General features: G+C 44.5%; 1 protein-coding gene across 19 annotated transcripts in view; it reads left to right on the forward strand.

Annotated features, from left to right (window-relative positions):
- Nucleotides 1-14,064, forward strand: part of fryl (furry homolog, like) — a 553,990-nt gene that overhangs the window by 293,540 nt on the left and 246,386 nt on the right. For all 19 annotated transcript variants that reach the window (XR_005459993.1, XM_038791218.1, XM_038791221.1 and 16 more), the window contains one exon: nt 4,557-4,655. Coding sequence is in view for 18 of the 19 variants with exons in the window: in XM_038791218.1 (XP_038647146.1) it covers nt 4,557-4,655 (99 nt within the window). In the remaining variant the exon portion in view is untranslated. The remainder of the gene's footprint in view (nt 1-4,556; nt 4,656-14,064) is intronic.

Genomic DNA, 14,064 nt, shown 5'->3' on the forward strand with positions numbered 1-14,064 from the left:
CAACACATTACCTCGAGTAAAAACCAGGGATTGACTCTTTCTTCAGTTTTTTTAATGAATAAGGTGCAGAATGTGCACCTATTCCTTTGCCTGCAAAGGACAAGGCCCTGTGTGTGAATATATGTGGCCTCTAGCTTGCAAAGTGAGCCATATTGTGAGCCTGACTAACTATCTTAACTTGGTTTGCAACGTGATTCTTAGCATAATCATGATTGTTAAATGGGTGTTGTCCAGTCACACTACGTTTAGAGTTTTGCAAGCACAGGCTGGTTGTGTGCGGTCAGTACTTTGTGTGTTGTGAACAACTGAAGGTACTTCTTGTTTGATACAATCTGCCAATTGTTTTAATGTATGGCCTGTACACCTGACATCACACCAGCACTGAAATTCATACATCGCATTGCTCATTGCAGAACATCTTTTTGGCTTGATGGCATCATCCTGTTAGTGGAGAATACCACTCATATTGCTCCTATATAATAACATTGTGCAATGGCTAGCTTCAGCTGTTACTTAAATTTGTGAGACTTCTTACCCTTCCAGGCAAATTTGAGGTAGACTGGAAACATTTCAGGACCAAAATCAGCAGCCTTAAGCCCATTCATGAATTTGTGTGATGCACAGTGAGTGAGGATTTAATCAGGATAGGAATTATCTTGTAGGATTGCTTTGACGCATCCTATTTCAGCATCAAGCTTGCATGGTGAACAAATGGCTCTGACCCTATTTACGAGGTTGCTAATAAGACTAGTCTGATAGCCCAAAATCAGCAGCCTTAAGCCCATTCATGAATTTGTGTGATGCACAGTGAGTGAGGATTTAATCAGGATAGGAATTATCTTGTAGGATTGCTTTGACGCATCCTATTTCAGCATCAAGCTTGCATGGTGAACAAATGGCTCTGACCCTATTTACGAGGTTGCTAATAAGACTAGTCCGATAGCGCATGGAATGGTACAAATCCCAACACATATTGACCTATGAAGGTAGACTGCAGTAGGCAGATTTCCCAACTAACATGCCGAGGAAAGGAAGCATGTTTGACTGCTCCATTATAAAGGTAAAGTTGAGTGTGAGACAAAGCCCATTAAGGTATGTAAGGAAGTTCTTTCATACAGCTGTAGATTCAAATGTAACAAATGTATCTTCCATGTGGGCAGCATGGTAGCATTGTGGATAGCACAATCGCTTCACAGTTCCAGGGTCCCAGGTTCGATTCTGGCTTGGGTCACTGTCTGTGCGGAGTCTGCACATCCTCCCCGTGTCTGCGTGGGTTTCCTCCGGGTGCTCCGGTTTCCTCCCACAGTCCAAAGGTGTGCAGGTTAGGTGGATTGGCCATGATAAATTGCCCCTAGTGTCCAAAATTGCCCTTAGTGTTGGGTGGGGTTACTGGTTTATGGGGATAGGGTGGAGGTGTTAACCTTGGGTAGGGTGCTCTTTCCAGGAGCCGGTGCAGACTCGATGGGCCGAATGGCCTCCTTCTGCACTGTAAATTCTATGTATTATAATATACAAGGGAATAGAAGGTTAGGTATCATTCCATCAAATATGCATTTTTCTTGGAAATGACGAAGATGTTCACAAGAGCTGGGCCGAAATGTGATTCCATGGCAATACCATCTATTTGTATACATGGTGTTGGTAAAACTGAACTCAACCGCATTAATTACTGAATTCATATGTTAAATGAATACAGATTCAGATATTGGTGGTGCGCCTGGATCGCCATGATATAATACGGTGCCAATGTCTGGCTTCTTTGAATGGAAACAAGCACATGGCCTCAGCATTGCTATCTGTATGCAAGTTCTGTATGATCTTCGCAAAGGTGAAGGAATCCTTCAGGTATTGATCAGAACTGGTTGACAATTCACCCAACCACTCGCTCAATTTGTGTTGTGTAGAACGATTCATGGATACGTTGGGGCATAACAAGACATCATTCTTATGTATCTTTGGCAGCCCGTACATAGACACTCACATGAGGGCGAGTCCAATCATAAAAACTACCTGACAACTCGTTACTCTTGGGCAAGTGTTCTGCCAATGGGTTCTCCACTACTATTCACTGCAAGCCTAACTTCACTGGTCAATATATGTGTTGGGATTCATATAGTTTTGCGCTATAAGATTAACTTTATTGGAAACTTTGTAAATAGGGCGCAAGCCATTTGCTCATTGTGAAAGCTTGAAACTGAAATAGGAGCATCAAAGCCACCCTGTGAGATAATGACGACTCTGATCAGATCATCATTCGCTATATATCATGCAACCTAATGAATGGACCTAAGGCCGCTAATTTTGATCCTGAAAAGTGCCCATTCTACCTCTGATGAATAATAATAATCATCTTTATTGTCACAAGTAGGCTTACATTAACACTGCAATGAAGTTACTGTGAAAACCCCCTGGTCGCCACATTCAGGCGCCTGTTCGGGTACACGGAGAATTCAGAATGTCCAAATTACCTAACAGCACGTCTTTTGGGACTTGTGGGAGGAAACCGGAGTACCCAGAGGAAACCCACACAGACACAGCGAGAAAGTGCAGACTCCCAAGCCAGGAATTGAACCTGGGACTCTGGAGCTGTCAGCAACAGTGCTACCCACTGTGCTAGGGCAGCACGGTCATATCTAACGCAAAGGAAGATGGTTTTGTTTGTTGGAGAGCCATCATCTCAGTCATGGGACATAATTTCAGGAGCTCCTCAGGGTCGTGTCCTAGGCCCAACCATCTCCAGCTGCTTCAGCAAAGACCTTCCTTCCAACGAAACCTCAGATGCGGGAACATTCACTGATGCTTACACAATGTTCAGCACCATTCGCAACCATGCAGAATCGGAAGCAGTTCACATGCAGATGCAGCAAGAACTGGACAATATCCAGGCTTGTGCTGACCAGTGGCAAGTGACATTTGCGTCAGACATGTGCCAGGAAATGAACATCCCCAATAAGAGAATATCAAACTATCGTCCCTTAAGATTTAATGGCATTACCATCACTGACTTCCCCCACTATTAACATCCTGGAGATTACCATTGATTATAAACTGAACCGGACTAGCCATAGAAATACTGTGGCTATAAGAGCAGGTCAGAGGCTTGGAATCCTGTGGTGAGTAACTCACCTCCTGACTCAAGCCTGTCCACCACCTACAAGGTACAAGTCAGGAGTGTGATGGAATACTCCTCACCTGCCTGGATGAGTGCAGCTCCAATAACGATCAAGAAGCTCAACACCATCCAGGATAAAGCTGTCCATTTGACTGGCACCTCCTCCACCACTGACGCACAGTAACAGCAGTGTGTACCGTCTAGTAGACGCACTGCAGGAACTCATCAAGGCTCCTTAGACAGCACCTTCCAAACCCATAACTGCCTAGAAGGACAAGGGCAGCGGATATATGTGAACACCGCTCCCTGGAAGTTCCCCTCCAATTCGCTCACCATCCTGACATATTGTTGTTCCTTCACGGTCGCTGGGTCAAAATCTCCCTCACTGCACAATGGGTGTACCAACACCACATGAACTGCGGCGATTCAAGACTACCACCTTCACAAGGACAATTAGGGATGGGCAACAAATGGTGGCCTAGCCAGCGAAGCCCACATCCCGTAAAAATTGATTTTTAAAAAATGCATGCACCTAAATCGGATAGAGGCTGACAGTTCAATGCAGTCGCTGTACTTACCCTGAACATTGCTATTTCATTCTCATCTAAACATTCCAGAACTTATAAAACATATTTGGACAACTACTTTTTGAGAATTAATTTAAAGGGCTCCTTTTTTTTTAAGAAGACAGGTTTTTCCAACTAATAAAATAGTGCCCCTCTCACAGCAAGTAAATAATACAAAGGCTTGGTTGACTTCTGGGTTGTTCAGGGCTTTGTTGCCAATTACTTGGCCACTAACACTAGTTTGGATTTGACCAGATCCAATTGACTACAAATCAATACATGGATGCAAGGTGAAAGCCTGAAGTAGATTCTGTATCTCCACCACAAGGACTGTAATGTTTCAAATATAAGACCTATCACCACCTTTTCAGAACAACTAGAGATCGATGTAGCTTTCTGAATACTATCCACATTCTGAGAGCTACATTTTCAAATAGCAGCAGTCTCCGAAAAGATGCAAAATGTCTTGATCTTTCTTGAAGCCACTACTATTCACATTATGTTCTAAGTATGTGCAGTTGCAGCTCGTGGATAGGACTGTAACAATGGCATGAACCTGTACAGGTTTAAAACAAGATGATGTGTGAGGAAACTTGATAATACCAGTCACTGAGTTGCCTGGGACAGCACAACTCGGAAGTTGCTATATTTGGAGACTTAGCACATGTATAGAATTGCGAAGGTTTGATAACTTCAGTGTATTAAGAAAAAAATGGGCAGCTTACCATCGCCATCTTGAGGGTATTTAAGGATGGGTAATAAATGCTGGCCTTGCCAGCTCAGTCGTATTTCAATAAAGAATTTTAGAGAAAAACTTCTGTTTTCATTTAACCTCGTATTTTGATATTGCACTAATTTCACCAAACCTGGTTGTCTAGGCTGTTAAAAATGAAGTGAATGTGCCATGTTTGAAGAATTTTGTAGAGATGCTCTATCAGACGACCTTTGAGCTTTCATCAAGAAAGAAACATTCATTGGTAAGTGCTTTGAAATTGTCAGGTTTGTGTTGAATGTGACTCTTACTCTTCTGCATTACTTTACCTTCCTCATTTTGAAGCATATCTTTTACTTTTTATAAAGCTATTTATAGCAGTGCAGACTAATAACCCCAATAGAAGGTACCTTGGCACATCCCGCACCCAATCCTGATCTCCCATCGAGTGGCATGAGACTGTGTTTGCTAGATTTGCCAAGCATTCAGTGTAATTACTTTGGCTTTCGTTATTTAATTTTAAATTTAAACTATTTTGATCGGCACAACTCTTAGATTTAAAAAGGACACCTCTCCATACATATAAATGAAACCTCAATCTGCCTTACCATTGTGAATGATGAGGCTTACTTTTCATATTTCACAATGTTGACATCTCTAATAGTGACATACTGATCTGTCCCTGATTGCCTATTTGGGGAAATTATTCATGTTTTGGTGCTATGCTACATTAAATAACACGTGATATTTGAATATCATTCTGAGTTGGTTATAAATTGACACGACCGACATTTGAGAAAAAGCAAATCCAAAGTCAGTTCAGTTGGTTCACCTGCCTAATCATAGAAGCCCTTCCAGTGTTTCTTTTGTGGCTTGATACTTGCAGGCTTTCTGCATTTTACAAATTCATGGTGAAATCTTGACAATTTAGATAAAATTGAAATGCTACAAATCTAATTCTAAAAGGAACATGACCCCAGCAGAATCCCCCAATCACAGCAATTAGTACAATTTCACGTTGTTTGATAGGGAGGAACCTGATGAATCGTCCCTCAGCGCAATCAAGGAAGGGATGCAGAACCACTAAATGGGAAAAGATTTGAATTATTCCTGTAGTAGTAGTAATAATAATAATCTTTATTGTCACAAGTAAGCTTACTTATCCTGCCCCTTAACTTCTTTCCAATTATTTCACACCACCAATGTTATGGTGACTAGTCTGTGTGCCTCAATCTATCTCTTTCCTCTTTTTTTAAAGAAAGGTGTGTCAGCAAGCTTCCAGCACCACACCTGTAGCTAAAGAGGATTGGAAAATGATGGTCAAAGACTCTTCAGTTTCCTCCCTTGCTTCTCTCAGCAGACTCCGATGGATTTTATCTGGGCCTGGCACTTGCTAAGTATCATAACATTTCCTCTGTCACAATGTTTATTCCATTCACTAATTCACATTCATTCTCCATAACTACACTATTGGCACAATCATCTGTTTTGTGAAGACAGACACAGTATCTTAACTCCACACACTCCGTTTGCCCTTTTTAGTCAATAGGCCATGCTCGTTCCTTGGCTATCCTCTTGTTCTTTATGCATTAATGTAACATATTTGGGTTATCCTTGATGTTACTTGCACATGTTTTTGTACCCTCTCTGTTTTCCTAATTTCCTTTTAACCTTACAGGCATTTTGCAGTACTTAGCTATCTCTATCTAATATAACTTTTTTAAAAATGTTATCCTATCCTGCATGCTGTGTGACACGCAAGTGGCTCTAGATTTGGATGACCCATCCTTTTTCTTTGTGGAGATGTATTTGTTCTGAATCCTCACTACTTGAATATCTTCAACTATCCTTGTTTTTAGACAGTATTTTTATTCCACAAATGTTCAATATTTTTACAATTTACAACCCCACAGACCCCCCTAACACACCAAACCCCCCCCCCCCCCACACACACACACACACCCACACCCCATCACTCCCTCAGAAGTCAACGGTAATCAACTCCCCAAAATGCAAATAAACAAACCCCAACAATTGTAGAACTATTCACTCTTCTGATGTGTTAGGCGGGTTGGTTTGACATTGACTGCAACTGGATACAGGGAAGCTAGAAACAAACGTCGGACACCGGAGATGATCCAACACGGTTTTATTTAAACTACAAACAGCTGTACATGTTCAGCTGTGGGTTGACACTCTACTAATCCTACTGACGACCTCTTACTGGTTCGACCAGACTTACTAGCTACCACATGGCAATAATGTCCACTGACTTGTGCACTCTGACTGTCTCAGTGTCTGGGTCCCGAAAAGAGCGGGAGTCTTAATGTCCTGTGAGCTTTATAGTGGTGGTGTCTTGTCTGGTGATTGGTTGTTCTGTGCTGTATGTTCATTGGTCATCCTATGTGTCAATCACTGCCTGTCTGCATCTCATTAAATGCATGAGTGGATATTATGACATTGCCCCCCCCCAAGAACAAATGTCACTTGGTGGTGAAGCTGACCTCCACCCCAACAAGACCGGCCTACGAGCAATCAACGAGGCGAAGGCTAAAATATCTGCCCCTGCACTCGCCTGCAGCTCTGTCCGGTCCAACACCCTGAATATGGCTTCTAGGGGACCGGGCTCCATCTCCACATATGAACCCCTGAAATGCTGCTGAACACAGACCTCCAAAGTCGTTCTAGCTTCGGGCAGGCCCAAAACATATGCACATGGTTTGCAGGGCCCCACCAACATTGCTCACACATATCCTCCACACCTTCGAACATCTGGCTCATCCTGGACTTTGTGAGGTGCACTTTGTACGCTACCTTCAGTTGTATCAGCCCCAGCCTCGCACACGACGTTGATGCATTTACCATCCACGCCACCTCGCACCACAATCCTTCCTTCAGCACCGCCCCCCAACTCTTCTTCCCACTTCGCCTTAACCCCTTCTGTGGACACCCCATCCTCCTCAAAAAAAACTTCCTGTAAATCATCGAGACAACTCCCTTCTTCAACACCCTGCTGACAGCACTGTCTCCAGCTGCTCCAAACTCTCAAATCGCCGTCCCAGGAACAGAACCTTAATTTCCATGATCCCCCTCTCTTCCCATCCCTGGAACCTTGCATCAATCCTTCCCGGTTCAAACCTGTAATTCCCCCTAATTGGTTACCCCCACCCCCCTCACCCGACCTCGCTCCCGACCTAAAATGCTGCCTATGATGCAGTGGATAGCACTGTTGCATCACAGCGCCTCGGATCTGCGTTCATTCCCGGCCCCGGGTCACTGTCCGTGTGGAGTTTGCACATTCTCCCCGTGTCTGCATGAATCTGACCCCCACAACTCAAAGATGTGCAGGCTAGGTGAATTGGCCATGCTAAATTGCCCTCTAATTGGGGAAAAAAAAATTGGGTGCTTTAATTTAAATAACAAAAATTGGAAAAATAAATAAATGAATAAACTGCTGTCGAAACTGCCTCCAGATCTTCAGCATGGCCATCACCACTGGAGTCACTGAGTACTTTCCTGGGACCATCGGGAGTGGCGCCGTTGCCTGCGCCCGCAACCCCGACCCCACTGTAAGAGCCCGCCTCCATGCTTGCCCACAAAGCCCCACCTCCCTATTCCACCCCTGAGTTTTCCCACCCAACAATAATACATTACCTTCCTAATCCTAGCCACCTCCCTCACACAAACGAATGAGGTGATCAGCTTGCGCATCTCCCTAAAAAAAAGTCTTGGGCAAAAAGACCGCCAGGTACGGAAACAAGAGCAAGAATCGCGGCAAAGCCTTCATCTTTACTGCCTGTACCCGGCCCGCCAACGACAGAGGCAGGTTGTCCCACCTCAGCAAGTCTGTCTTCGCCCTCCCCATCAAGCTAGTGAAATTGAGCTTCCAGAGACCTGCCCAGTCCCAGGCCAAATGCCTAAAGTGAGGAACTGCCAAATGAAATGGCAGACCCCCACTCCCAGAGGAGAGACCATAAAATACTCCTCTTTCTCTAAATTCAATTTGTACCCAGAAAACGTCCCAAATCAAAGCAAACGCAATTTGTCCTCCACCGAAGAGCTTGGCTCCAAAATATACAAGTCATTTGCATACAAGGATACCCTATGTTCCACGACCTCCCCCCCCCATCCCTTTCCAGAACCCCGAGCTCCTCAACACAAGGGCTCTGTAGCCAATGCAAACAGAACGGAGGGACAACTAATCTAATCTAATCTTGATTATTGTCACAAGTAGGCTTACATTAACAGTGCAATTAAATTACTGTGAAAATCCCCTAGTCGCCACATTCCGGTGCCTGTTCAGGTACACGGGGAGAATTCAGAATGGCCAATTCACCGAACACGCAGGTCTTTTGGGACTTGTGGGAGGAAACCGGAGCACCCGGGGGAAACCCACGCAGACATGTGGAGAACGTGAAGACATGGGACATTTCTACCTCATACCCCGATGCAACACAAAATACGCTGGATTCATACTATTCATGCGCACGCATGCCATCAGCTCCTTATATAATAGCTGCACACATGCCACAAATGTCGGCCCAATCCTGAATTTCTCCAACACTGCCATCAAATTACTCCACCCGATCAAATTACTTGTTCACATCTAACGACACCACCATCTCCATCTCCCTTCTCTCTACCAGAAAAAGCACCACATTCAACAGCCTCCTCATATTCAAGGACAATTGCCTGCCCTTTATGAACCCCGTCCGATCCTCCCCAATCACCTTAAGAAGGCACCCCTCCAACCTTGATGCCAGCACCTTTGCCAATATCTTGGCGTCTACATACAGCAGAGATATGGGCCTGTACGACCCATACGCCACCGGATCCTTGACCTTTTTAAGCAACAATGAGATGGAGACCTATCCCATCGTTTGCGGGAAGAGCCCTCTGTTTATCACATCCTCAAACATGCCCACCAACAGCACCAGCCTGTCCTAAATCTTCTATAAAATTCCACTGGGAACCCAGCTGGCCCCGCCGCCTTCCCTGCCTGTATCCTCCCAATTGCCACCTTCACCTCTTCCACCCCCATTGGCTCCTCTAGCCCTACCCTCTCCACCTCACCTTGGGCACTCTAATCCACCCAGAAGCTCCCTCATCTCTGCTCCTCCTCTGGTGGCTCGACTTATTGAAGTCCTTCTAAAACTCCTCAAACACCTTATTAATCTGTTACCGGAGCCAACACCCCTGTCCTGACCCGCACCCCAACTATCTCCCTCACTGTGGCTTCCCTGCGAAGCTAACCTGCCAGCATGCACCCTGCTTCTCCTCGTATTCATAGACAGTCCCCTCAGCCTTCTCAACTGACGCACCGCTTTCCCCGTGGACAATAGTGCAAACCTCGCCTACAAATCCTTCCTTTTTGCCAGGAGCCCTGGGTCCCCTGCGTACCTCTGTCATCCATCTCCAGAATCGCCTCTATCAGTCGTTGGCGTTCCTCCCTCTCCACCTTGGCCTTAAACGAGATCACCTCTCCCTTCACCACCACCTTCAGAGCTCCCAAATCCCTGACAGCGAAACCTCCCCTGTGCAATTGAACCCCACATACTCCTCAATCACCTTCCTTATCTTATCACAGAAGTTCCGATCCACAAATAACCCCACACCCATCCTCCACTCTGGCGCCTGGGCTGCCCGCTTCTCCAATACCACATCTGTCCAATGCTGACCGAGATCAGAGTTCACAATTGCCGAGTACTCTGCTCTCTGAAGTCCAGCCACCAGTGCCATTCCCACCACAAAAAAATAAATCCCTGATAACACCTTGTGCACCAGGAAGAAAAACGAATACTCTCGATCTCTCGGATGTAAAAAATCTCAATTTTTCTCTTCCCCCCCTCTCAATGAATCTTGCCAAGGTCTTCACCCTCCCTCGATGGGGTCAGCAAGTGCGGCTGGGACCTGTCCACCCTCGGCTTCAGCACTCTGTTCCAATCACCTTCCCACTATCAACTCATAGGAATCCAGATCTGGGATGGCACCCAACACTCTTCACGAATCCCATTTTCATCCCAATTGGGGGCATATACACGTGCCCATCACTATCACATACCTGCCCCCCGAACCACCACCATCTTCTCCATCTGAAACCTCACCCGCTTGCCCACCAAGACCCAGCCCCTGCTATCTTCCTTCCTGCCGGACTCATAGCAACACTCGCCGGCAGACTTTTGTTCGCCCACTTCTTTCCAGGACGTTTCTTCTAGGACTTCGACATTTCTCAACGTTCTTATGACTTCCCACACCAAGTCATCCAAAAACTACGTCTGAGACTGGGCATAAATGTCCAAAAGCCAGAGACATTAGCAGGAGCCACCTAACGCGTGACCTCCACCTACATGCCGCCACTGGAAGTCCATCTTCAACTGTCCTAACCGAAAGGAAGATTGTTTTGTTTGGACACCAATCATTTCAACCCTAGCATATGGCCGCCCTGGGTAGTCTAGGCCCAACCATCTTCAGATGCTTTATCAATTACCTTTCCTCCATCCAAAGGCAGAAGCTGACCATTGATCCGTGTTCAGCAAAATTCACAGCTCCCCAAATACCAATGCAGTCCATGCTTGCATGCAGCAAATCCCAGACGATATTTAGGTTTGGGTTGATAAGTAGAAAGTAACATTTGAGCTACGCAAGTGCCAGTCAATGACCATCGCCAACAAAAGAATCTAACCATCTCTCCTTGAAGTCCAAAGGTATTACCATTGCTGAAGCTCATATCATCGACATCCTGGCGGTTGACCAGGAACTTAACTGAACTAGTCATATAAGCACTGTGGCTGCAAAAGAGATGTATTTTGTTTATCAATTTTTTAAACTCTTGTTTTCCTTGCTCTTTATGCTAGTGAAGTTAAGGAAAAGAAACTTTCCATTCTCATGTTTGGTACATGACCATGTTGTTGATTCATCTTTGTATCATTTTTGTGTCCTTTTTCTGGCTTGGCATCATTTGTTTTCGGATTACGTGGTGATGTGTGTTAAAGGAGCTATATACGTGCAAGTTTTTGATGCTGATATTTGTACTATCTTTTTAAGTTCAAGAAGTTAAAAATTCAGAATCATGTGTGGGACCTATGTTCTAGAGCATAACACAACAAATGGACTGGTTGAAGTAAATTTGTGTGAATAGTTTTACGAAACATTGTTGAATAGGCTTATGACATATTAATTTGCAAATGGCTGTGAAATTACTTTTTAAGAATTTAGCTAATGTATCAAAATTGAGTGTAAACATGCAAATATGGAATACCATGCACATCGTTACAAACACACAGTAATACCAACTCCACCATCTCGTAAACCAGAAGACAAGTTCTTAAAAATTAAGAGATTTGGTATAGAAATTTAATTTTTTCCAAGCATAAACCAAGAGATTTGGTATAGAAATTTAATTTTTTCCAAGCATAAACCAATCTAGATTGACAGTTGCTTTATAAATTTAATTAGTAGCTTAATTAATCTCTTAACGGGTCAGGATTCTTTCAAAAACTATATTACTGAATTTGTAAATGATTTGCAAAACCCGTAAAAAAAAGAAATTCTACCTGTTGTCCCAGTTCTCCCACCACAATAGAATATGTCACAGAAGGAGGTTATTTAGCTTATGTGGCTTGTGCCAGCTCTTTGGCAGAACCATCCAATTAGTTGCACTCCAATCCTCTTTCCTTAAAGCCCTGTGAATTGCATTTACCCAATTACCTTTTTCCCAATCCACCATCTGAATTTCAGGCATTGCCTCTTGCGATTAATAATTGGCATCTCATCTAGGTAGCCTTCAGCTATTCAACATGAAGGGCATCCAAAATGTGGACAGTCTTATTTACTACCAATATCCCCATGCACACATGTTGCACACATGTAAACGTGTCTGCCTATGCAAGAGAAAATACGGGCTGAATTGTGCAGGAAATGTGCAGGCTGGCTGCTAGGTGTATGGGCCTCTCCTGCCGCCAGTGTTTTGAAGCCCTTAAGGGGGTATTAATTGCCCGCTTAAAGGCCTTAATTTGTCCACTGATCGGAAGACCATCCACGCCAATCCCTGCCGTTGGTAGGGGGATAGAATGGATGGGTAGATAGCTGGACTTAATGAGCATCGCCACCTCCAAACCTGCCAGTGCGGAAGCGTTAAATCCAGCTCTGAGACTGCAATGCAGAAGCAGAATCTCAGTTTGATCTTTCCTCTCCACAGGCTATTGGATGATGTGGCCAACTGGGGCATCTTGCACTTACTGGCTATACCTAGTAGGTTGATAGACACAGGAAAGAATTGAGGGCTTTCCTGGTCTGAGCAGCTGAAATATTTGTTAACAGCTCCAATGCACAGACACTGGCCTGGAGCCACTGCAACACTCCTGCCCCCCTCCTGCCTACCCCAAACTATCATGGCCTCTGTATTTATCCAAACAACTTGGATGGCTCATTGATACTATGTGTGTAATATTTCTTGGTGGTGTCTTTATAAATTCTTGCACGTATTCATCTTTTTAAAAACTTCCTCAAACTCATCTTTTTGCCAAACTTCTAAGTCATCCCTCCCTAATGCACTTGATCGCTTGAAGGTTCAACACCTTCATTTGTTTTTTCCTTTTCTTTCTCCTCCCACCCTTGAATATTTTCTGATATTAAATGCTTTGTATGAATTCAAATTATCATTGTTCCAAATGCCCTGCATGGTGAAATGCAGAGGCATAGAACATAGAACAGTACAGCACTGAACAGGCCCTTCGGCCCTCGATGTTGTGCCGAGCAATGATCACCCTACTTAAACCCACGTAACCCGTATACCTGTAACCCAACAATCCCCCCATTAACCTTACACTACGGGCAATTTAGCATGGCCAATCCACCTAACCCGCACATCTTTGGACTGTGGGAGGAAACCGGAGCACCCGGAGGAAACCCACGCACACACGGGGAGGACGTGCAGACTCCACACAGACAGTGACCCAGCCGGGAATCGAACCTGGGACCACTGGAGCTGTGAAGCATTGATGCATGTAGATAAGGAAATTCCAAAACTTGGATCTTGTCATCTTGGCCAAGCAGCAGTCAATGCACCAAATTGGCTTGAGTTGGTGCTAATTCATGGAGTCCTGCCTCCTTGCCTTGTCCTACACTTTGCCCCTCAAGCTATATGTAACCAATTGTCTCTATCTAACGTAAGGAGATGCCTATGGTCCTTTCTGGACTGTGGCTAATTGTGAAAGTAGAGGAAAGAGAGGGGAAATAACACCCAAGATTCCTGCTCCTGCTTATTATCCAGTAACATCTGGAAAATAACAATATAACACTATGGGTTGAATAAAAAAAATACGGCTGATGTATGATGTACTGTCATATCAAGTAGCACGTTAAGGACTGGAACAGACTTCCACAAACCTTAATCTTCATGCCCTTTAAGAATACATATAAGGAAAATTTAATGGAGGGGTGTTACTAGGAGATTTCCATCACCCATGGAACCCATTATAGAATGAGACATTGCAATCAAAAGAGGAGAAGAGCAAACTTGAGGGAACTCTCACTCTCATACTCTTCTTCAGGCCCCCATCTTGTTCACAATTGCAAGCTCTTGGGCTCAGCGGCCACCAACTTCCTATCTCTGCTGTCAACTTCACCTTGCCATGCAGAGAATCCTGAGATTTTGGAGACTTTTTGCAAGATCA

The sequence above is a fragment of the Scyliorhinus canicula genome, chromosome 3 (genome assembly GCF_902713615.1).
Source record: "Scyliorhinus canicula chromosome 3, sScyCan1.1, whole genome shotgun sequence".
NCBI lineage: Eukaryota > Metazoa > Chordata > Chondrichthyes > Carcharhiniformes > Scyliorhinidae > Scyliorhinus > Scyliorhinus canicula.